Below are 25,585 nucleotides of genomic sequence, written 5' to 3'. Positions count from 1 at the left end.
AATTGAATGCCTAGCTCATGATGGACCATGTTAGATTTTGTGATCCATTAATATTTCTTGGTTGAGTACAAGGCTTGAATTTCTGGCCAGGACTTCAGATTTTATCTCCCAGTTAAATGGACTTTATGACTGAAGCAATTAACTCATCTTTCCTGTCCTTGATATTTGTGCTAGTTAGTTTACTTAGGTTTTTTTTTTTAACACTCAAGTTACATAGCTGTGTTCTGAACATTCTTTTAAAAAGACATGATATTATTTATGATTCAAAAAAACCACCTCTGTTACTAAAATCTTTATTACTAAACCTGCCTTTATCACTAAATTTGTTTTTAACTCTTTTTTGACCCTATTTGTTGTTTTCTTGGCAAAGATAAAGAGTTGATTTGCCATTTCCTTCTCCAGCTCATTTTACAGTTAAGGAAACAGAGGCAAACAGGGCTAAATGACTTGCCCAGGGTCACAAAGCTTGTTTAAGGTCACCTTTGAACTCAGGAAGATGAATTTCTCTGACTCCAGGCCTGGTATCCTATTCTATCCACTGCACCACCTAGATGCCAAATTCAGTCAAAGCTGAGCTTAGTTAAGTACTTATTGAAGAGATTCAATTTAGGGAACTAAAAGGCAATGAGACATCACCTGGGTAACATATCACATCTTGGCCAAGTACAGTAATTCCATAGTGAAGATCTTTAATTGGTAAAGTATTATTCACAATCCGGGGGTTTGTACTTACTCTTACAATTCAACTGTCTTTCAAATACTGAGGTATTTCTTGACTGACTTTGAAAGATTCTCCATATTTAAAGAAATTAAGTTTTAAAAAATCATCTAGTCTGGGTAAAAGGGAACATTAAAAGATCACTAAGTTTAATGGATTTTGCATGAAAACTGAAATCAGTTGTAAACGCTAAGTTAAAACCTGAAAATTTTTATTTGTTTAACAAACAATAAGAAGACTGCCACTTTTTATGTACACTGGTAAGGATTCCATATTTGAACTAAGAGAACCTGAATTCAAATCATAGCTCTACAGCTTACTATATTTATGATCTTGGACAAATAATTTATCTTCTTAATAGAATATAAATTCTATAATTAGGGCATTTTATAATGAGGCAATTGAAGGTATTTTCTAGTTCTATCTATGAGTCTCATTATATAAATATGTATAATTCTTGTAATATATTAATATATAGCATATTTAGATATTATATAACATAATTAAATTTATATACAGAAACTTCATAATATGTTAGTCTTGGTCTTTATATTTCTAAATGAAATATACTTAATGATATATAGAGGAAAGGCAACTTAATAGTGACTAGAGAGCTTTCCTCAGAATCAGATAATCTAACTCTTTGCTTACTATGATGTCCAGAACAAGTCTCTTAAATTCTCAGGTAAACTAAGGTACCCTTTAAGGGAACAAATTATAAAAAGGCTGCTGATTTGCATTGGAAAAGGAAATTTTCTCATTAGATTTCCTTTTCTCACTTCCTCACCATCCCCAAATAATTGGTATATTTCAATATTTCTAATTGTGTATAATTTATTTGATTCATTTGTGGAAAAGTGTTCATTTCTATTTGGAATTTTGCAATGAAGGAAAATGATGAACTCTATGACATGATCATATTTCAATAAATTCTCATGATCAAGAACTAAGTCCTAGAATTGGGGCTCTAAATATTGTAATTGTGCTCCCTAAGTTCATTTTTAATAATTTGCATTACATTAGATGGAATGTGATCATTGGTCTTTTTTTCACCCTTATTATTTCCAATATCATTCTGTTCAATTGCATTTTCCATTTATTCTTAATTTCTGTAATATGAGGAACTGAAATGAGTTCCATTTCCTAAATATAGAGAAATTTCAGCATCATTTATCTTTATTAGGTCAGAGCACTTGGCAGCAAATTCCTGTGGTTTTGCAATATTTAAATTTGTTCCATTTTTAGAGGTTAATTTTTGGACCACTACTGATTTATTAGAAGGTTGCAGTTTTTCATTTTACTGCATTATTCCTGTCTGATGGAATTTATTTTTTTAAATTTTCTTCTTTAAAAAAATCCATAGACATTTAGGTCTTAATTTCTATGTTGAAAATAGCATATGGGATTATTTTATTATTCTATTCATTTTATGGGGAAAAAAGACAGTGCTCCCTGAATATCATTTCATTCTTAATGAAATACTCCCTTCAACCATGAATAGGAAGAATTTAGAAACCTGACTACTGAATTCTAGACCTATGGATGCTAGTGCAAAGGGATACTTTGGAGAAATGGGGGCTTCTTGGGGAAGGAATCTTGCTACCCAAATCTAATGTCCTTTTTCTTAGGTCTCAGCCTTCTCAATCCCCCTATAGCTTTTTTCCATTATTGGTCACTCTCTTCTCTTTGATACCCTTCCCCCACACCAAGTTTTCATGACAGTTTTCTCTCCATTAGCCTGAACGTCCTATAGACAACTAAAACTCAAATGTCCAAAATTGAACGCATTATCTTTTCACTAAATCACCCGCAATTCCAAAATTCCCTCTTATTGAAGAGGGCATCAATATCCTCCCAGGCCCTCAGGCTGCTAATCTTAACTTCTCACTATTGCTTACATCCTATGTACAAGCTGAGGGCAAAGCCAATTGATTTTACTTTGTTGACATCTCTTGTATATATATATATATATATATATATATATATATATATATATATATATGTGTGTGTGTGTGTATATATATGTTGTTGTATATATATATACACACACATATATGTATACATACACATACACACATATATAAAGGTACATATAGATATATAGATATGTGTATATATACAAAATATATGTTTCTGTACTCTGACACTCCCAACCTGCTACAGGTCCTTAATCACTTCAACTAGGACTATTTCAATATCTAGTTTGCTGATTGGTCTACCTGTCACAGGTGTCTCTCCACTCTAGTACATCCTTCCCTCAGTTAACAAAGTGATCTTCTCAAAGCACAGGTGACCATATCACCCTTTACCCTTACTAAACTCTACTCTAGGGTTCCTTGTTACTTCCAAAGTACAATATCCCCCACTTTTCTAGTCTTTTTACACCTTTTACCTCACCATGAGAAACTCTGTAATCTAGTTACACTGGATTCCTTGACAATCCCCCACCAATTGAAAGCATCTGAGCTGGTTATCTCATATTCAGGAAATGTTCCACCATGTCTCCACCTCTTGGCTTCTATGGTTTCCTTTCCTGATCCCTCTTAAGTCTAGTACATCCAATCCAAACTATATATGGCTTGTTTGTTTGTAGTTATGTGTAGTTATGTCTCCTCCCATTAGATTGCATATTCCTCAAGGGCAGGGACTGATTTTGTTTGTTTGTTTACCTTTTTTGCTTCAACAATGCTTAATGTAGTGCCTGTCATATTGTAGCACTTATTAAACATCTATTGACTTACTAATTGACCAATGAGTTAGTAGAGTCCTTTTTTATTATTGTTGGCACTTTTTGTATAACAGGTACCTATTAAATGCTTAATGACTAGATTTAAGGTCCAACTTGAAAATTTCCCCTTTAAAGTTTATAAAGTCACAGAATAAAAGATATGTGGTTATTAGGGGATAATTCTGGAAGAGTCAACATAAGATTTAGGATTACAGAGTGAAAAGACTTCTAAATTTATTGTAAAAAGATATGGGCTTGGGGGCGGCTAGGTGGCATAGTGGATAAAGCACCGGCCTTGGAGTCAGGGGTACCTGGGTTCAAATCGGTCTCAGACACTTAATAATTACCTAGCTGTGTGGCCTTGGGCAAGCCACTTAACCCCATTTGCCTTGCAAAAAACCTAAAAAAAAAAAAGATCTGGGCTTGAATTCTAGCTATTCTAATCACTGATTAAGGGACCATTAGCAAATCATTTAAGTTCTCTGGTTATTGATTGGTTTTTTTTTTTATTTTTGCCTTTTTAAATAAGGGATAGGGGAGGATTTGAGCTAGATTTGTTTTACTGTCCAGCCCAACTGCATCTAATATTGATGATACTATTATCCCTCTGCCCTTGAATAATGTTTGGTGCATTAGGAAGAATTGAATCCATTTAAATATAAGAAGTCAGAAGACCAAATGGTGAAAAACATTCTATTCCTCAAATGATATAAGTAAATATGTGTAAGATCAAATATAAAAAAAAAGACTTGAAATATAAGCACAAAAAATTGTTTCTTTTTCTTGTGTAAAAGAAATTTTTAAAATTATCTCTGCACATAACATTTCACGTTTTCCTTCAGAACACCCTAGAGGGAAATTATATATAGCATTGTTTTGAAAACTTGTATACAGAAAATCAATTTTCTGTAAACGTAACAGTAATATGCATGGATATCAACCCTTGAGACCACACAACTAAGGAAACATCATTCAGTCTACATTAAACTAGGCCCTAGAAATTTCAATAAATGATTAGGAAAACAAAGACATATGTTAAGAGAATAATGCACATAAAAATGGTAAAATTTTAATGAGTTTATGAAGCAAATTTGGTATATTTTTACCTTTTATGCAGAGATTGTTTTAGTTATTTGAATCTAACTAATGCAATATGTCTTTTTTTTGAAAATTCAAACTCTAGTTTTCTCTTAAAAGAAAAATGAAATAGGTAATAATTCATTTAAATAACTGCAACATTGACCTTCTAAAGTTTCTAAAAGCTATTTTTAAAAGAAATAGAATGAATAGCAACATTTTCAAAGAGGGAATGTTGATATGGTGGATAGAGAGTTGCCCTCGGAGCCTAGATTTAAGGCCCTTCTCTGTCTCAGTCTGAATATTTGACCCCTTGTGAGTAAATGGTGATATTGGTCCCTTTCTAAAATGAGAAGTTGCAGAGAAAATACTGACTTCTGTGGGTAGAAGGGTTTTCCATATCTGGGAACTCTCTGTCTATATGAAATTACAGGTCTAGTTCCTATTTTTTTAAGATCAACATGATATTTTTCTGTACTATAGTTCAATATCCAAATATTAATAGAATCAGAGAAATTGTGAATTTAAACTTACTTATTAAGCATCTACAGTTCATCCATGAGGTATTTTAATGATGGAAATAGGGATGGGGACAGCAGTGCAAAAGAAGAAAACAGAATCCCTGCCCAGAGTAAAATGTGAAACAAAAGATGAAGCTTAAAAGAAGAAACCTAGAGGATATTTAATATGAGAATAAAGAATATTCTTAATGCTAGATTAAAGCATTATGTTATCTAAATATATGAGGTTTATGAATTTCTTTAACATTCTGAATATTCATTTTTTATTGTTTGGCCAAATGATCATAATATGAAAAATAAAAGCTTTTATTTAACTCTTATAACAACTCTATGAGGTACCTAGTCCACTCATTGTCACTCCCATTTTATAGATGAAGAGACTGATGGTCAGAGAAGTTAAATGACAACAAAAATCTCTCAGTTAATAATAGCTAGGATTTGGACTCAGGTCTCTCCTGACTCCAAGTTCAGTCCTCTTTTTTTACTATGCCACACATCAGTGCTATAGGAAGGAAAATCTCTGGCTAATTAGCCATATCAGCAATCATTTTGGTGTAAATGTTTAAGTTTGTATCTAAAACAATAAGAACTCCTTAAATCTCTTGTTTTTATTCAAAGAAACTGAATTTTAGTATTGAACTATGATCAAAATTTTCAAAGACTCAAAAAATATGAGTTTGAGGAGGGAAATTTGAAGAACACTGAATTTAAATTGTTCATTTTGGTGATGAAAAAAAATGACCCCCCTCAAAATTATATTATTCTCCTAAAATCATACACATAAGCAGTGCTGGATTTGGCACTAAAATTCTTGTCTCCTTGCTCCTAGTACCATTACCCTATATATAGCCTCTTCATAAGCAATGGTTGGTGGCTGTAATTACCAATGCCTTGATTAAAATGCCATTGCATATTGAATGAACTCAAGTAACATATATTAATATGTTTATAGAGTAGTTTATATTCTTCTTTATGGGATAAAAGGATTCTGGTATATAAATATACCTGATCATGGGATTCTGATGCCTTGGATTCATGTAATTCTCTGATCCTGTTTTCCCATACGTAAATCTGAGATAGTTGAATCATATCATACTACCTGTCCCATAGAGTTCTTGCAAGAAAAGTTTTCTGTAAATCTTAAAGTTCTTTATGGATATCTGTTTAGAAAGAATGCCCCCTTTCAAAATAATATCATCATCAATACCACAATCACAAGATAATTTACATATAACAATACAAATAATAATTATTATACATTACTGGAGAGAGAGAGAGAATGTAGCATATTGGTTAGAACTGGCTTTGGAGCCAGGAGGACCTGAATTCTTGAGTGTCTGACACATGTATCATCAAGAGTCAGGCTATTAACCTTTCAGTCCTTAAGGAAGTTGGAGTAAAGGTGCAGACCTACACTAGTAAAAGAAATTTCCTCATCAACAGTTCTAACAGGAAAACCACAGGTCCTGTTACTATCTTCTTTAAAATTATTTATTTGTATATATCACAGTTCAAATGCTACTTCAAGGAGGGCTAGGTGGTGCAATGGATAGAGCACCTGGCCCTGGAGTCAGGAGTACCTGAGTTCAAATCTGGCCTCAGATACTTATGTAGCTGTGTGGCCTTGGGCTTTTGCCTTACAAAAACCTAAAAATAAAAAATGCTGTTTCCAGCACTAGTCCTTTTGAAATTTCCTGATTCTCACAAAAGTTTACATTTCGTTATGCACTTATATTTTGCTTCCCAATGAGATGTAAGTTTTATGATGGCCGAAAATGGGGTTTTTTTTGTTATTAGATTACCAGATTCTAACTTGGTGTCTGGCTTATTGTGGGCATTAAATACATTATTTTTGATTGATTAATTTAATTTAATAATATAAAGGAAATTTTTTGTTGCCATTAAGTTAAAATAAAGAATGTAGAAAAACCAAAGACTTTTTGAACTGAATATTTCACTTATTTTTAATAGTATCACTTAGAGTCAAATAGAACAGTATATGCTTATGTCCCTTCTACAAAGCAGATGCTGAGTGAATCTAACTGAATCCTAGAAAACCATTTCCATGGCGATTTGTATTTGAGCAGTGCACTTTGAGAGCATGAGGAGGATGAAACTAATAGAACTGATTTAGGGAAAGATGAAAGGTATGACTGCCATCTTAAGTTATTTCATTATTTTGGGGGGGGATCAAATGAAAGCATATATGTAAAATAATATGAAAACATTCAAGTGCTATATAACTATTAATAAGAGGTATGATAGCCTTTGAATAAGAGGGTTAGCTTCAGAATCTGAACCTTCTGGACTAAAGTTGATTCTGATACATATTGATTATATGACCCTGGGAAAGTCATTTAAATTCTTAGTGTGCCTTATAACTAAGACTATAAACTCAGAGAAAAAGTGCTGATCTGGATTGGTAATGTATGGGTTCTTCACTGGAAACTCCTTATGGTGTAGTAGAGTGCCTAGAATCAGGTGTATGACTGGGAAAGTCACTTAACATTTCTTTATCAAGTCCACCCCCACAGGGTTTCCTTGGAGGTCTAGAGCCTAAGAGAAAATATTGGTGGCTGAATATGCTTTATATTTAAAAAATTGTGGAAATCTTTTTTATTAACACACACAGAAACACCATCTCCTCTCACCCTCCAAACAAATCAAAATGAAACCTATACCTTGCCAACTGAAGTCTCTAATCCCTTGCAAAACTCATTAATGAAAATGCTGTAACTCTGTCCCTTCTGTATATTTACTCTGCCTGACTAATGTCTCTTTGGTGGTGGAAAAGTCTGTTCCACATTAGAAAACCTGGGTGACTCATTCACTGCACTAATAATGTGTCTCCCACAGAAAGATTTTCCCCAAAGACACTAATAATGTGTCTCCCCAAAGATTTTCCCCAAATCATTGTTTGCTGCAGCTGCAGAGTTTAGAAAGGCCTTCTAGAAGCTTCTGTGAGAGTCTGCTTTATGCTGAGTTGAGCTCTAAATGTTTTTTATTGTACTTGTTATCTCCCCCTAAGAATACATATATCATCCACATATTCTCTTGAAAAAAAAGTTTAAAGCTTTACTCATGAAAGAGTGAATAAGCAGGGTAGTGTGTAATTTTAATACAATATAGTTGATAATTAGGAATCCTCATTTACATCCTTCCTACCAAAAGTAGTACAGAGGGAAGTAGCAGAGAGAAGTGCTATGAGTAGGTATACTAAAGGATACATTCAGTGAATTATGAGAAATTCTTGTGAGACATAAAGAGATTTTAATGAGATAAGGTTAAGATTAGTGATTACTTTTTTGTAATTATATTTTTCTGGAGGTATGTAATTTGGAAAAAAAAGAAAAGCACAAATCAATGTGTTTTGTCCAAAAATAGTCTCTCAATAGACCACAAGCATTATTTCTTAATTAGATATAATTGAAAATGTATTTAGAGGTAAATTGAGATCTTGTGCAAATTAAAGGAGGCATGGAGTATTTTAAGTGATCATATTATATTGATGAGTGGCAGCATTAATTACAAATAGTAAAAGGAGTTAGTTTAATTTTTTCTATAGTCATTATATTAAATAGCCTTAAGAAATTTTCTTGTTTTTACTTTGAATCAAGATAGAATTAGTTAAATAAGAACCACAGGGCTATAATCAGATAATCCAATTTAATGAAAGGATTACTATCATTTTGGGATGAGGCCAAGGTTTTTATTTTGTTAGGAGTGGGTAACTCTGTATGGAGAAATTCCTACTAAAGTAGATTTGCATTTCTGATGTTGGAGAGCTGCCTGAGAATATGACAGTTCAGGGTCACAAAGTGAGTATGTGTCAAAAGAGAGAATTGAATCCAGGTCTTCCTGACCTTGAAACCAACTGTCTATCCAATATTCCATGTTGCCTATATAGCATATGAAACATTTTAAATTAACTTGGAAATAAAATTGCTTAAGCCATCATTTGGAAAATAACAAGAAGAAGCTACTTATATTTCCCCAAATCCCTGTCAATTGGATTGTCCACATAATACTTTACATTTTTTCTTACCTCAAAGTTGGTAAAATAAGATCTAAATTTTTATATAGCACTGCTCCAAGGACAAATACAGAGGATTCATCTAATTCTAAAAGAAAAAGAAATCATATTAATATACTAGCAAGAAAAAAATGTACATTTTGAAATCTTGTAGCCTATTAGACTTTTCCCAACTTTCCCAATATTGACAGCACCCATGGAGACAATATGAAAGCTGAAAAGGAAGAGAGATTCTTTTCCCATTATTTTGCTGATACTCTCATTAAAATTTAAGCTCCATGAGGGCAGGATTTTTTTTTGCCTTTCTTTGTATTCTTACCGGTTATTAGAGTGCCTAGCACACAGTTGGCACAGAATAAATGATCCTTGACTGATTAATGGACTGACTTTAGGATCCACTGTTTAGTTTCTCTGACAGAGAGCATATGCTAGGAGTTACATTGTTTCTTTTACTGTTCTACCCCTGATATAAGATATCTATCTGCTTTAATGGTGATCATAGATGTAAAACTAGTGACAAAGGGGGCAATGTTGTCTCTTAAGACCTGAGAAGGGCCATGGACAGTATCATCAGAAGCATGAAGAGGGTAATTAGACCAAGGACCATAAAATCATAGAGCAAAGATTTGAACTGAAAGTAATCTTAGAGATTATCAAGTCCAATCCTCTCATTTGATAAAATGAAAGTATTTATTAATTTTGGAGAATCAAAGACAGATTGGGAATTGGGAAAGACCTTAGTGCTCACCTAGTCCAGCAACTTCCTTTTCCAGCTAAGAAATTGGAGGCTCTTACAAGTGAAATGATGTGCCTAATTTTACAAAGGGAATAAGTGGAAGACCTAGGGTTTGAACCCTGTTCCTTTTATTACAAATTGAGTCCACTCTTAACTGTATCATGAACAATATATTCTTCTGAAAATAGGAGTTTATCATGTGTACTGGTCTCTCATTCCCATTTTTAAGGAACCAAGGGTTTTTCTAGATATTTTGAGACATATAGAATGAATAAACATATTCTCATCTTACTAGCATATTTGAGGAAATATTTTTTAAAAATATGACAAAGGTTATTTCTTTCTTTTATATATACTACTCTATTATCCAGTGATAACAGAGTATTTGCTCTTAATATTCCATTGCCTAATGCTGAGCATTTTCACTAACTATCCCCCTGGCTTGGACCTCTCTCCCTTCCTATCTCCACCCCCTAGCTTCCCTGACTTTGTTCAAGTCTCAGATAAAGTTTTAACTTCTGCAAGATGTTTTTCTTAGTCTTCCTTAATTTTAGTGTTTTACTTTTGAAGCAACATCAAATTTGTTCTGCATATATTTTATTTGTACCTAGTTGCTATCTATCCCCCAAAAGGTGATAATTTTTTGTTTTTAAATATCCCAAGAATTTAGCATGACATTTTGAACAAAGCAGGTGCTTAATAATTGCTACTTTACTGACTGCTCAATTGATTATGGAATTTAAACTTATGAGCAGAAAATACATTAATTCTAATAATAGTTACATATTTTTAAAAATCAGTTATTGGTCACAGGTTCATCTAATGCAACATTACCTCTTGATGACATTGGTGTGAAGATATTTTTAGGAATAACGACCCTGTCTTCTGAGTTTCTTGCCCAGTCGACCATTCCTTTCCTTCCTTTCATTGGGAAATTGATGTCTGTTAAAACAGAAGCTGCCGGAAGCTTCTGAATACTAGCCACTATGAAGAAAAATCCCAGAATCAATAGTATCCTTTGCCACATTTCAATATAGTCACATGAGATCAATATAAGCAATAAATTATTTTTTAAATAAAAGCCTAAGGCACAAGAATATTAAGATGAAATGGAGTTTAAGAATCAAGTTTTATGCAGACAGTATACTTTTAATTTTATCCTTAAGGGAAAGAAAATAGAGATAATAGGATGAATAAAAAGTATTTCAAAGTAAAATTGCAATATGTCCTTGTAATTATTTTTAAAGTGTATTTGCACAGACAAAAGAAAATATAATAAATATATAAATGTACACATATATATTTAAATTGTGTTTATTGATATGCCCGATCCTTATAGTGCTCTCCCACTATTTCTAGTACAGAATAAGATGCAAAGATTTCTTTGGGAGACAGAACTGTTGGAGTCAGACTAGGGCAGACCTAACAAAGTTAACCAAGGCAGACACAATAGCATTTGAAAAAGACAGTTAGATAATAAAAACGAGTTTCCTTGCAAATAACTACTTGAAAAAATAACTTGAAGGGGGTTTATGTAAATGTGTGTGCATATCTGTCTTTGTAGGAAGCCTGTCCATAGAAGAAATTCAACTCTATTTTTCCCCTATATTATCATTCTATTTTGAAAACTCAGAATATTAGTTTTATTTTGAAAAAAATCAGACTATCAGCAGAGAACTACTAGTGCAGAACATAATTTAGCTTGTCAGATGTGGTCATTGCATTGGATGTTTTTCCTTAATTGTTTTGTTTTGTCACAAGGAAAGGTGCAGCCTGGAGGGAATTTTTGCCATGATTACAATATAAAAACAAAAGGCATCAATAAAACATATTAATAAAAGGAAAATCAAGCCATCCAATTCTCTAGGTGAACCCATCACAGAGTGTGAATTAACATCTGATAGTCTTTTATAAAGACTATCTCTGTTCAGCTGCTCACAATAACCTTTTCAGAAAGGCAATACTCATTGTGATCATATTTATGGATGAAAAAAACTGAGGCACAAAATGAAATGAATGAAGTTGAAGACATAGCTACTTTGTGAATCCTATAAAATGGTAACTATACTTTTGTCTACCCATTTTATCATATTCTTTTCATAGTTAAAGGATTTATATAAACCAGTCTTAATCATTTCCTGTAAAATCTGACACTGAAATGCCATGGCAACCATTAGTTTCAAGGAAAATTCAGGTTACTCTGAAGAAAATGATAGACTTGTCAAAATTATTGTATCAGAAGATAATAGATTTAAAGATGGAAGGGATCTTAGAGATTATCTGGTCTAAACTCTCATTTTATAGATGAAGAACCTAAAAGTAAAGGCATTTTCTCTAAATCACACAGGTAATAAAAGGCAAACCCCAAACTTGAACCCAGTTCCTCCTCTCGAATCCAAAACTCTCTATAAACTATTTGACAAGTCAGGAAAAGAATTCAGGCCAACTAATCACTTGAACATTGTATCTTCTAATCAATTTCCAGTTAAGATAATGCAATTCACTTGATTTCCACATGGGTCCATACTGTGGACACCATTAAGATTTTTCTTGCAGAGAGATGTTAAATGGAAAGACAATGGTAGAAGGCTATAAAAGCTAACACAACAGAAAAATTAAAATAAAATCCATTAGGCATCACAGAAATGGATTACTTTTGAAAAGAAATTGTAATTTAAATAAAGAGGAGAGGGAAATTAAGATGTTAATAATATTAGCTCTATAAATGTATTACTTGACAACTGGCTCTCAGTTCCAAATTAAATTGGTTATGTATTATAAGATAACATTAGTGAAACTGTACTTAAAGATTTTTCAGGTTTTCTGTCATGTATCTCTATTACTTGGAGTTTATAGTATAGGATATATTCCCACCCCTCCCCCCCAGTTGTAATTTGGCATAAAGTGATAGTGTTTGGTTAATAGCAAGATCACTATACAAGGAGTCAGAGGAAGTGAATTTTGGATACGAGGTTTGTTCCTCATTACCACTGTGACTTTGGGCAGAGCTTTACCTCTTTGCTCGTTGGCAAAATAAGACAAATGGCTTGCAGGGGTCTAAGGTCTCTTCTATCTCAAAACTTTTGGATATAAAAAAAAGTCCAAATGACCTTTAAGGAAAATAGGATTTTGACTTTGTCAGATTAAGAGATAATTGATATGTATTGCTGTGCCTGGATGTAAGGCTAAAGCCTTACATGTTGGAATAGAAGTTCGCTGAGGGTAGTGTCTTGTTTTTGCTTTTTAATTGTATTTCTAGCATTTAGTACATAGTAATCTCTTATTAAATGTTTGTTGATGGACATTTCATGATCAAAATAACAAAAAAATTACTTAAGTCAGAGAACAGTAAAACTGCTGCAGTGCTACTGGATATAGAAAAGATGTTTCAGTATTCTGCTAGTTCCATACCATACCACTTCCAGAAACTCAGATTTTACTCAGTATTTGGAAATAATCCATTCTTCCTAGTAATCCCATGGCTATAGTTTTGATTTCCCTAGTGGCTGTAAGAGAACTTTTTTTCTCCCTATTTTATATATTACCTACAAGGAGTGAAGGGTAGAAGAAAGTCAACCATTTTTACCCCATTATTTAAAAGGCAAGGCAAAAGTTACTGTTCCCTGAGGTATGAAGTATTCATCTTTTTTTGTATGCATGGGCCAATGGAAAGTAAAGGACTTCCAAAAGGAGAATATACCTTCTGAATAAACTGTTGCTTTACCTGAAACCAATCCAGTTTCACACTGTCTTCATGAAACCATGACCTGTAATATTTGTAGCAGCACATGGATTTATCTCTTGTGATAGAACATTAACACTGCTGAAGACTAGATTTAGTAATCAACAGATGCTTAAATTATGACCTGCCGTATTTTGTACAAATTCTGACTTAGGAAAAAGACAAAAATGAATAAGGATAACTTTTTTGGCAAATATAACAATTATTATTTATAGGAGATATTATGGGGGACAGTAAGTTAATCTCCCTGGACCTCTATTTCCTCAGATGTAAACTAGATTAACTGCACTCTGATAAGTCTTCCACCTTCAGATCAACAATTAGCAGCTATACCTTGGACTCTATCCTTGGAAACATTGGAGGCTCTGAAGGCTAAGAGTTGCCCCAGTACATGTCTTCATCTCACTTCCTGGTCACTCTATACTATTCTGTAATATACCAACTATTTTCTTTCTAGCTCTCCTTTATTCATTATCATCTCATTAGACTTTAAACTTCCTGAGGCTAGTGATAATTTTCTATTTGTTTCCTCAATACTTGATACTTACTAAGCACTTAATAAATGTTCACTCTATCTATCTATCTATCTATCTATCTATCTATCTATCTATCTATCTATCTACTTATGATCCTATTGCAAGGGCCATGGCAAGCGAAGTGTCAAAGTCAAAGTCTCAAATAGACACACTCTTACTCTATGATCAAAGGATCCTAGATTTAGAGCTGCAAAGAGTCTTGGAAGTCACATAGACAAACCCACTATAATTTTTACATCTGAGGACACTGAAGCCCAGAAGCAGTAAGTAGCAGTTCTTTCATTTGAATAGAGATATATTTAAGCTCATAGTCCTCCCATATAGAAGGTATTCAATAAGTTTATGAATTTTCTTTATTTCCAAAAGTTTTGTACACAAAATAATGTTTCCAATATTTCATCCTTTAAAAAAATGTGAGTGTAGTCCTAAGGATTGGTGATCACTGAAATACTACCCTGTAGGGGTGGCTAGGTGGTGCAGTAGATAGAGCACCGGCCCTGGACTCAGGAGTACCTGAGTTCAAATCCGACCTCAGACATTTAATAATTACCTAGCTGTGTGGCCTTGGGCCTACCACTTAACCCCATTTGCCTTGCAAAAAAAAAGGAAAAAGAAAGAAAAGAAAAAGAAAAGAAATACTACCCTGTAAATGATAAAGGTGCCTTTCCTCTTCCAAGGATATATCATTAGTGATGGCTAGCATAGAAGAAGTATTATAAAGGTTGAAAATTAATGGATCAGTTATCAAGAATGAGGGGTAAAATATAAACATTTTAAGTACTGTGTGTATATGCATGTCATCACAATAGCCAGAGAGGAAGACCTTCAGTGTATTGAATAATGTCTCTATGGAGGATTTATGAAAAAGACATGAACAAAAATCACAAAGGTTGGGAAATCATGGAAGGGCTATGATCTGCACTTGTAGAGGCAATACCTACCATAGTGTGACATCACAATAAAATTTTAATGTAGGCTGGTATTAATTATGAAGTATAAAATATTCTTTTAAAATAGCAAAAAGATAAGTCAAAAAATTTGGGTAAAAGGTTAAACAATGATTCTGCATTTAATATTAAGTACTTAAAGAGAAATGTGTGTGTGTGTGTGTGTGTGTGTGTGTGTGTGTGTGTGTGTGTGTAAACAGATGATGACTTTCTTCCACCTTATCTATAGAAAAACCTCTGCACTGTCCTTAAGTGGTCTTTATGGAAACAGGAAACATCTAAGTTAACTGAATTCCAAAGATAGAGGATCTGATGAATTAAAATCGATGCCTTATAATGCATCTGGAAGTAAATATACAGCTTTTACAGATGGTAGAACATAAGGGTAAAGAGCTTTGTACACTCTATATTAAATCACTGAACTATGGCAATAATTGGTGTGCTGCAACCAACCACTGCAGTTTTGGGGATAGCATCTTTTCTACAAAAAATAGTGCTGAAACTTCTCATAGAAAATCCTAGTGTTTGGAAAAAGCCTCAAAGGGTACTGTGTCCCTGAACAAATAAGCACATTTTCATAGCAATAATAATTATTCTGTATACATAGTTTCATGTTTTCATCACATCACTAGATCTAAATTTTCTGCAATAAAAGCAGGTGACTCATCATGGATGGACCTTAGGGAAAACTAGCCACAACTTTAATTTTAAAATGTTAGTTCTTTCGCATTAGATCTGTATTGGCAACATAAAAAAGCATCAATTTTATTCAAACTTTCATAATATCTCTGATTGTACTTCTTTCTTCCATGTAAGAGCATATGTGTTTATGAGAGAGACAGAGACACACAAACACAGAAACAAATAGAGACCCATTGGTGAAACTGAGACAGAAACAGGACCAAAGATGCACAGTAGAGATAGAGCTAAGACACAGAGACAGAGAGACAGAAATAGAGGAGCACATGGTCAGAGACACAGAGAGGTAGACAGGGACAAGGATATAAAGAAAAAAGATCAAAGAGTTTAGATGGGCAAGAATACACTGAGGCAGAAAGAGGAGAAAGATAGAGATAAAATCAGAGACAGAGGCAAAAGTCACAGAAGTAGAGAAATACAGACAAGAAAATCCCTTGCCTGAACAATAACAAAAAAAGAGATAAAACTATACAGTTTTATTAACCTGGCCTATAGTTGAGCCTACTGACTAGTATTCACTGACATAATAGCTTGTAAATGTAAAGCAATTCCTTCTTGTTCTTTTTGAGGCAGAAACATACGGTTTGAACATAGTCCCTATAAAACTCCTTGATTATGGGTATCATGCTGCTTTGTATTCCATCCAGAACTGTGAATTGCACTTAGAAGTTATTTACAGAGGTTAATAGACAGTCAATTAATAGACAGTCAATGAAATGGGTCTGAATATAGGATTGATATCACACTAGTATTATAGTGCAGAGGGAATTGATGACGTTTCCCAGTTGTTGATAAAATACCCAACTGGGGTACCTAGGTGACACAGTGAATAAAGCACAGGCCCTAGAGTCAGGAGGACCTGAGTTCAAATTTGGCCTCAGAAACTTAATAGTTTCTTAACTGTGTGACCTTAGGTGAATCACTTAATCCCATTGCCTTGCAAAAATTAAAAAAATAAGATAAAGTACCTGACTTTTATTTGTTATTCTAGTCAATAGCCTATCATTTTGTTACTTTAGTCAATTGTCCTTCTCTTTCCTTAGGTTTTAGCTTTTATATTTAATCTTTTTGAACATATCCAAATATCCAAGAAACAGGAATTATATTTAAAATTAAGAAATCTCATCCTTTTACACTTATATTGGTTACCAAGTGACCTCAAAGACAAGTTCTCTTCGTTCTACTCAATCTTTCTCTTTTTCTTTTGATAGAAATTGCCAGAGCAAAGGGATTGAGTTTTCTGATTATTTAGTTGTAAAAGTTTATCTTAGATAAAAATCTGTTGCCACAATAGTTTAGGGGAATTAATGTACTACTGTGACACATATTGTATTTCCATATCTATCAAGATTACAGAGAACTGTTCACTCCCAGCAAATTATCCACATTAAATTGCATCATCCATTGTGTGACACTAAATAAATGGCTCACATGCAAAGACTTTCTGGAAAAAAAAGTAGGCAGTGTGATGTAATTTATGAAGTCTAGAGAGAGAAGACCTGTGTTAAGAAAAGGTATTACACATAGAGCATTAGACCTGAACTTAGACCTGAGTTCAAAATAAACTTCAGTATTTACAAGTTGTTATCACTTTGGGTGATTTATTTATTTATTTATTTGTTTGTTTTTTGCAAGGCAAAAGGGGTTAAGTAGCTTGCCCAAGGCCACACAGCTAGGTAATTATTAAGTCTCTGAGCTTGGATTTGAACCCAGGTATTCCTGACTCCAGGGCAGGTGCTTTATCCACTACACCACCTAGCTGCCCCTGGGCAATTTATTTAACCTCTGTTATTGGGGATATTTATAATGTACCTAGCAAATAAAAATCTATGTAAATTCTGCCTAGTAGCTATTAATTCTTGAATCTATGCAAGTCAGTGAATCTACATGTTTCCCCCAGTAACTCTCTAGGATTAAAAGTTGCAGAACAGATGCTGATTCGCTTTGGAAGAGGGGAATTACTTTACATACTCATCAGGGAGTCTTTATCACACAGATCTTTAACTTAGAGCCTATAAAACTTTTTAAAAATTTTGATTACTACATATCATTCAATAAAACCTGACTCTCTTATAATTCTGGGGATATTACTTTATACATTTAAAAATATAATTTTGGGAAAGGATAAGCTTCACCAGATTGCCAACAAGAGTCATGTCATCAAAAAAAGTTAAGGATCCTGTTGTACAAAAAATCAAATCATAAGACTGGTTTAAAAATAAAGGGAAATTCAAACATAAGTAGTTAAAACCAAATAGAGTCAAAGACTATGAGACCTTATTAGAAATTCTGCCTCCTCAAAAACTAGAAACAAAGAATAAAACCCTTTCTTTAAATTGATGCTCCTAATGCTTAAAAATGCATTATATTTCATTTGGTGATATTGTTCTTTGATTATTTCAGTCATGCTGAACTCTTTGTGACCCATTTGGTTTTTTTTCTAGGAAGATAGTAGAGTGATTTCCCATTTCCTTCTCAAACTCATTTCCTAGAGAGGCATATGGGTTTAAGTGATTTGCTCATCACACAGCAATCATCTGAGGTTAGATTTGAACTCAGGAAAAGGAATCTTCCTGACTCTAGGGCTGATACTTTATCCCCTATACCATCTGTCTGCATTGCTATTATACTTTTACAGCAAATAAACATACTCAGAAGAAGGTGCATTGGATTCAGCAGTTCTGAAGGTATTAGTTTTAGCTAGGTAATACAGAAATTCTAAATAGTGCTGGACTTTGAGTCAGAAAAACCTCAGTTCAAGTTCTGTCTTAAAAGCTTACTACCTATGAAGCCCAGAATAAGTGTCTTAACATCTCCCAGACTTAGTTTCCTTATCTCTAAAATGATAATAGTACCTAGTTCATAAGATCATTGTCAGAATCAAATGAGATAATATATTAAAAGTACTTTGCAAAATTTAAAGTACTATATAAATGTCATCTATTATAATTTTTATTGCTGTTGAACTTTGTAAACCTAAAAGCAACATATAAATGTTAACTATAGTTATTTTATAAAAACACCCTTGTAAATCTTAATCACTACATAAAATGCTTGTTACTGTTATTACAAATCAAGCAATATGACATAAAAGAAAAAAAATGGAGCTTCAGTTAAAGAAAACAAGACCAGTGACTTGTACCTATAAAGAGCCTTATAGGAATAGACCCAAGTGGTTAATCCCAAATGAGTACATTGAAGGCCAACTTTTGTCTTTTGTCTCAATTATATCATCTGTATGCTAAATGGAATGCAAAAGACTATATAAGACTAGAGGTTCATAGATTTAGAAGTAATTAATAAGGCTCTCTCATTTTACAATGGAGGAAACTGAGGTCCAGATAGAGTGTTTTATCCAAGGTTCTCCATGTAGTAAGAATCCTGATTATTCTCTTCAAATGGATCAGTTAAAATCTTCTGTCTATCCTATCTGGAGATGTATTTCAATCTACTCCCAGATTTCTTTTGCTCCATCACAATTTCTGATAGAGTACTGACACTTTCCCGCAAGGTTTCCTGCATTTCTGTATTTTTCTTGGTGTGAATTCTGAATCCAGAATAACAGTCTTTCCTCATTAATTTCTCAGCCTTTTGAAGGACAAAATTACCATTAAAGCAAGCCAAAATTTATTAGCTGCCCTGCTTTTGGCAAAGAAAATGCTTACTTTGTTTTATTTGGAAATTGCTAGTGGTAGGAAAAGTGCTATCAGGATGCCTTTTCCACCACCTTTTTATCAAAAGTGTGGCAAAAAAACAGCAACAACAATGATGACAACATTAATAACATTTTACATAGTGTTTTGTGGTTTGCAAAGAGCTTTACAAATATTATCTCAATCCTCTCAACTCTAGGAGTTATATGTTATCATTGTCTCCATTTTATAAATGAGAAAACTAAAGTATATATAGATTAAGTAAATTTTTCAAGTTGTCTCAGACTATAAGTATCTGAAATCAGATTTGAACTGGGGTCATCTTGACTCCACATCCAGTGTTTTATTTCTTGTGCTTATAACAACAGCAGCAATAGCAATAATAATTATAACATATTTATGTATTACTTTTTTGCCATATATTTTATATCATTTTCCTTTATTCTAACAAAAAAGTTCTGAGGTTTGTAAATTAAGGTACTGTTATCCTCATTTTACAGATAAAGAGAGGGGTGCTCAGAAAATTAACTGCATAATACAGTGAAGAGAATGATGAACTAAGAGTTAGGAAGATCAAAATTTTATTTTCTAAATCTAAATATTAGCTGTGAGACTCTTGACAAGTCCTAGTTTTCTCATCTGTAAAATGGGAATAATAAAAGCACCTAACTCCCAGTGTTGTTTTGAGGATCAAAGGAGATAATATTCATAAAGTAAACCTTAAAATGCTGTATAAATGCCGGGAATTATTCAATGGCTTGCCTATGGTCAAGGAGAAAGTGTCAGAGGTAAATCCAGCATATGCCTTACTACTCTATACTAGGCCTTTTATGACACTGATAAGTCATCTTTACATTGAAGGGATAACTTTTTTTTTTTGGCAAGGCGTTGGGGTTAAGTGGCTTGCCCAAGGTCACACAGGCACAGTAATTTTTAAGTGTCTGAGTTCATTTTTGAACTCAGGTCCTCCTGACTCCACGGCCGGTACTCTAGCCACTGTGCCACCTAGCTGCCCTAGAAGTAACTCTTAATCACTCTTTTGCACAGGGCCAGAGCAATAGGGCAGAGGGATAAGTAGCAGAGAGAAAAATAGGCTGTTGGGCAGTTTTTCAACATCACCTTCCTCAGAAAACATTTTTAGCCCTTGGAGAAATGCTAGGAGCACTACTAGGAACTATCAACTACTAGGAACGGGAATATTCAGGTTCCCCCAGTTGAAAGTAACCAAAAAACAAAAGAAGAGGCAAAATAATCTGATTTCCTGTCACTGGAGTTTAGGCAAACTAGGTAAGCAGGAGATGAGTAATTACATGTCATTGAAAAGACTGTTTCAGGATGTCACTTTTTAGTGATACATTATGATTAGCAGGAATTTAAATAATCTGGGAGTTTATGGAACAACCCATTGGTGTCAGAAAATGGAAAGCTCTATGTTATTTACAACTCATCAAGCTTTTTTCTTTTTTACAGGGAATCAATTAATTTCTATATCTAGATGCCCTAGCATTCAGAGGTTCCTTGGGACCTAGAGAGGCATTTTGGATTGTTAAGGCCCTTCCCGGCTACATTTTCTATAGACAGGTTTCCTTCTCTCCTTCTCTTCATCCCCAGTCATCCACAATGCTGGTAATAATAATAACAGTTCCTAACTAAACATCATATTCTGGTCAAGGTTAAATTGCCCAAATATTTTTTTCACATTTTTGATTATGCCCTGTTTCATAAAGGGGAATTTTATTTATATGTTTTAGTCTCTTTACTTATTTTGATTTCTTTGAATCTTTTCTTTAATTTGCTTACTCATTGAACACTGGAAGAATGAAATACTTTTAAACAGCTTACAGCAATTTCTCTTTACATTTCACAAAAGAGTGTGATTTTTTAAAAAAAGTATACTTGTAAATGCCTTGTCTTTTGTAAATACCCTGACTTTTGTGCCTAAATAGCTCATGATTCTATTTCTACTATGAATTATTGATAAAATGTTCTAGAGAAACCACCTTTACATAGTATTTTATAATGTTAAATTAGATTATTGTATCTCTCCATGAAAATTTCCCTGTGTGACAAAGACTGGGCCAAGCAGACTTAAAAATAAAACAAAACCCAACTCCCTTCCAAAAAAAACCCATACATACAAAAATCTTTCCTGTTGGTACCATTATAACTTTATTTCAAACAAATATATATATATATATATATATATATGTATACACACATACACAAACCTATATATGTATGTACAAATTATGTATAGAATATTCATTCTTTATATAATGAAGATAGAAAATATATATATGAATATAAGTAATATATATATCCTAAAATATATATATATATATATATATAAACTATATGAAGCAAAGTTAGAAAAGATTCAATCTCCCAACAAAGTGAGTACTCAAAATATATTTTGTGTGAATTCAGCTATTAACTATTAACACACTTTGTAGGGGAAAACAAATTATCAAGATTAAATTCTTTTTTGTAGGTGACTTCTAGAAAAGGATGCTTACATTTCATTCACATTCTTCCCCAGATTGGAACTTTCAGAGACATTCTTAAAATTAGGATAAGGAATTTTTATTCAACAGGATTGGGGGGTCAGAAAAGAAGAAAGCAATGGACCAATTCTGTAAATGTAGGTGGGTTGAAGAGTATAGTGGATAGTTAAAACTTGCCCTTTTGTTTTGAGGTGGGCTCTGGTACCACCAGATATTGAACCAAAAAATGATTAAACAATCTTGCCCAATAAGCAAGGAAATGTTAGCTATTTGCCTATTTTAAATTATATTACATATATGATTATTGTATAATTCAGTGGATATTTAAAAATTATACTCTTCATGTTTGGAGCTAAAATACTGTAATTAAGAACCAAGAGATGTTTTCTGCATATTCACACCTATGGAAGTTAATGAGCATGAACTTCTTCTTTGGGCCTTACCTTTATTAATTGTCCCTATTTTATGCTGGATATGACTTGTTTGTGCACAGTTATTGGCATGTTCTCTTAACCATTAGGTTGTAATTCCTTGAAGCAGGGACTGCTATATTTTGTTTCATTTTCCCTTCCTTTATAACCCTAACACTTAGCACAGTGCCTGCCATATAGTAGATATTTATTAATGTATATCAACACATGGACTCTTCCAAGGGGAAACAGGAATATACTTAATAGTCAAATATAACTTATCATGAGTAAAATTAATTTCTTGGAGATGAATCATAAACTTATAGATTTAGACTTAGAAAGGATCTCAGACCTTATCTAATTTAGTCCTTTCAATTTCTAGATATAGAAGCTGAGAAAAAATTATGTGACTTGTATATGATTCATAAGCAGTAGGACAAGGATTTGGACTTAGAACCTTGGACTCCAAATCCAGCCTGCTCTTTGAGAAGAGATAGGAAAAGATAGACTATTAAAAATCATAAAATTGTAAAGATTGTAAAATCTTTATACAGAGTAAGTTCTTCAAACTTGTCAATGTTATTCAATATCTATTTCAAGGGAAACAAAAGACAAATACAAAATTTAATCTACTGACAAAACACTAAGTATGTTTTTGTTCAGCCTTTTCTGACTCTTTGTGAGTTCATTTGGGTATTTTTGGCAAGGATACTGAGTAGTTTGTCATTTCCTTTTTCAGTTCATTTTATGAGGAACCGAGGTAAACAAAATGTCCAGAGTCATATATCTAGTAAGTGTCTGAGGCCAAATTTGAACTTTGTTATTCCTGACTCAAGGTCTGGTTCCACTTAAGTGCCCCTGGGTTAGGAAAACCACTAGCAGTAGTAGTATCAGCAGCAGTGTCCAACATTTTATGATTTTCAAAGTGCTTTTATACTTTATCTCATCAATGATACTAAAAAAAGAACATAATTTCAGTTCCAGGACATAATAGCGAAAATTTAAAAAATTCTGGCTTTTTTTTTGGAAGGGAGGGAAGGTGAAGTCTAGATCTATGATTTCAGTCAAGTATGGAACTCTTGATTGTGAAAATTCCCTTCACTTGCAAAGATCAACAACTTGTTTATAACTTAAGATCTTAGAATTTTCTGTAGGTATTGAGATTTTTTCTTAGTTACAAAGCTAGTATTTGTCAACAGTTTAACTTGAACTTATATTTGTCTGACTGATACTCTATCCAGTTTGCAGCACTTCTATTAAAAATGATAGTATTATTCTTCCTAAAATATTATTAGCACCAATTTCTTAGTTTTTGCTTAGCCAAAAAAAACTTTCTAACTCAGATATTTTAATATTGAGATTTTCAAAATGCACCCAAAGCCCCATCTCTGAAAATTGTATGTTAATATAGACATTTTTAGAATAAATTAAAAGATGCTTGAAGATAGAAAAGGCACAGAGATAGAACTCACGATAACTAGAAAAGATTTTGAAGGATATATATTCTTAGAATTTTAGATTAAAAACAAAAGGAAGGGGGCAGTTAGGTGGCGTAGTGGATAAAGCACCAGCCCTGGAATCAGGAGTACCTGGGTTCAAATCCGAGTTCAGAGACTTAATAATTACCTAGCTGTGTGGCCTTGGGCAAGCCACTTAACCCCATTGGCCTTGCAAAAACCTAAAAAAAAAATAAAAAAGGAAATAGAATCTATGTTATCCAAATTCCTCATCTTCCAGAAAAGGAAATTGAATCCCTGAGAATTTAAATAGTTTCTCAAAGCTCATGTAGTGAATTAGGAGCAAAACTAGGATAGGATCCCTAAACTTCCTACCACTTAGTCCAGTGTTCTTTTCCACTATGCCATTTTTATGCTGTTGTTGATTTTTTAAATTAGCTCAAGTTTTTTCTACTTACAAAAATAGATTTTCTCTCCCTCCCTTCCCACTCCTCACTGAGAAAAAAAAGGGGGGAATAAGAAACCTTTGCAATAAATATTCATAGACCAGTAAACAAATTCCTACACTGGGTATGTCCAAAGAATACATCTCATTCCACCCTGAGCACACGATTTTTCTGTCATAAGATGGAAACCATACTTCATCCCTGTTAAGAGATTTTGGTTTTGAAGACAGTGAAGAAAACAAGGCAAAGCAGAATGTATTAAGGTTATAATAGAAATAATCAAGAATCATTTTGTGGTAAAGCAAGAGTGACAGTAAATGAGAACACAGATCAAAGCCCAGATGTGAACAGCATTACTCATAGGAATATAGATTCTACTCCTAGAAAATAGGAGGAAAAAGAGGACTTATAGATCTATAAGGTTGGGCTTTAAAAATAATCTGAGGACCTCATCATTCTATAATATTAGAGCTATGGAAAGTGAAGTCCAGTGAAATTCAATGACTTGCTTAAAATCATATAGGTAATAAATGGCATAGTTAGGATTTAAGTCCAGGTCCTCTGGTTCCAAATCCATTTTGCTTTCCAGTGTATCAAGAAGAAAGAAACTTCAAGAAAGTACAGGCAGTAAAAGAAATGATATTGATAATGATGTTTATAAAAATAGATTACTCTGTGTAAGCACTGCACTAAGTCCTTTACAAATATTATTTCATTTGCTCCTCACAGAAACCCTGGGATGTGTGTTCTATTATTGTTCCCACTTTACAATTGAAGAAACTGAGAAAAACATAGTTAAGTGACTTGCTCAGTGTCACATAACTAGGAAATGTCTGAATCTGAATTTAAACACAGATCTTCATGACTCTAGGCCTACTGTACCACAAAATTGATCAGTCAATTGCAATTTTTTTTACATTGACAAAAAGAATGTAGCTTCTGCCTTGATGCCATCCAATTTTGGAGCATTCTAAGCCCATAATTAAGAAAACAAATTTTAAAATAATTTAATTTAATTGTAGAAATTATATAAATTTTTTGATATTGTCAGAATAAATGAAATAATTCCATTTATTACAATTTGGCAAATATAATCTAAATTTCAGGTGATTTGGCTGAAAAAATCCCTTCAAAATTGGACAATTAAAAATTACAGGAAGATAATATTTAATAGTCCTTTTCTATCTCAGTATGATTGTAACACTTTCTGACTGTTAAAGTTGACTAAAATACTATGGCTGCATTGAGTTTAGGATCTTAGGCTTTCTTTTCCTGAAATATGGTGATAGTTTTATGAAAACTTCATATAACATTTGAAAACACCCAACATGTTTTTAATGGAAACTAAAATAATTGGACATCAATGGTAAAATATTTT

At 33.1% G+C, this 25,585-nt stretch overlaps 1 protein-coding gene across 3 annotated transcripts in view; it reads right to left on the bottom strand.

The window, feature by feature from the left end:
* The window catches only part of ADGRB3 (adhesion G protein-coupled receptor B3), a 909,716-nt gene that overhangs the window by 371,707 nt on the left and 512,424 nt on the right, over positions 1–25,585 (bottom strand). For all 3 annotated transcript variants that reach the window (XM_074237293.1, XM_074237296.1, XM_074237295.1), the window contains exons 14-15: positions 10,648–10,797; positions 9,090–9,165 (exon numbers count right to left, since the gene is read on the bottom strand). In XM_074237293.1, the coding sequence (XP_074093394.1) occupies positions 9,090–9,165; positions 10,648–10,797 (226 nt within the window). The remainder of the gene's footprint in view (positions 1–9,089; positions 9,166–10,647; positions 10,798–25,585) is intronic.

This window comes from Macrotis lagotis, chromosome 5 (assembly GCF_037893015.1).
Source record: "Macrotis lagotis isolate mMagLag1 chromosome 5, bilby.v1.9.chrom.fasta, whole genome shotgun sequence".
In the NCBI taxonomy this organism is placed as follows: domain Eukaryota; kingdom Metazoa; phylum Chordata; class Mammalia; order Peramelemorphia; family Peramelidae; genus Macrotis; species Macrotis lagotis.
Note: the sequence above shows the minus strand (reverse complement) of the source record. Positions and strands in the feature narration are given on the sequence as shown.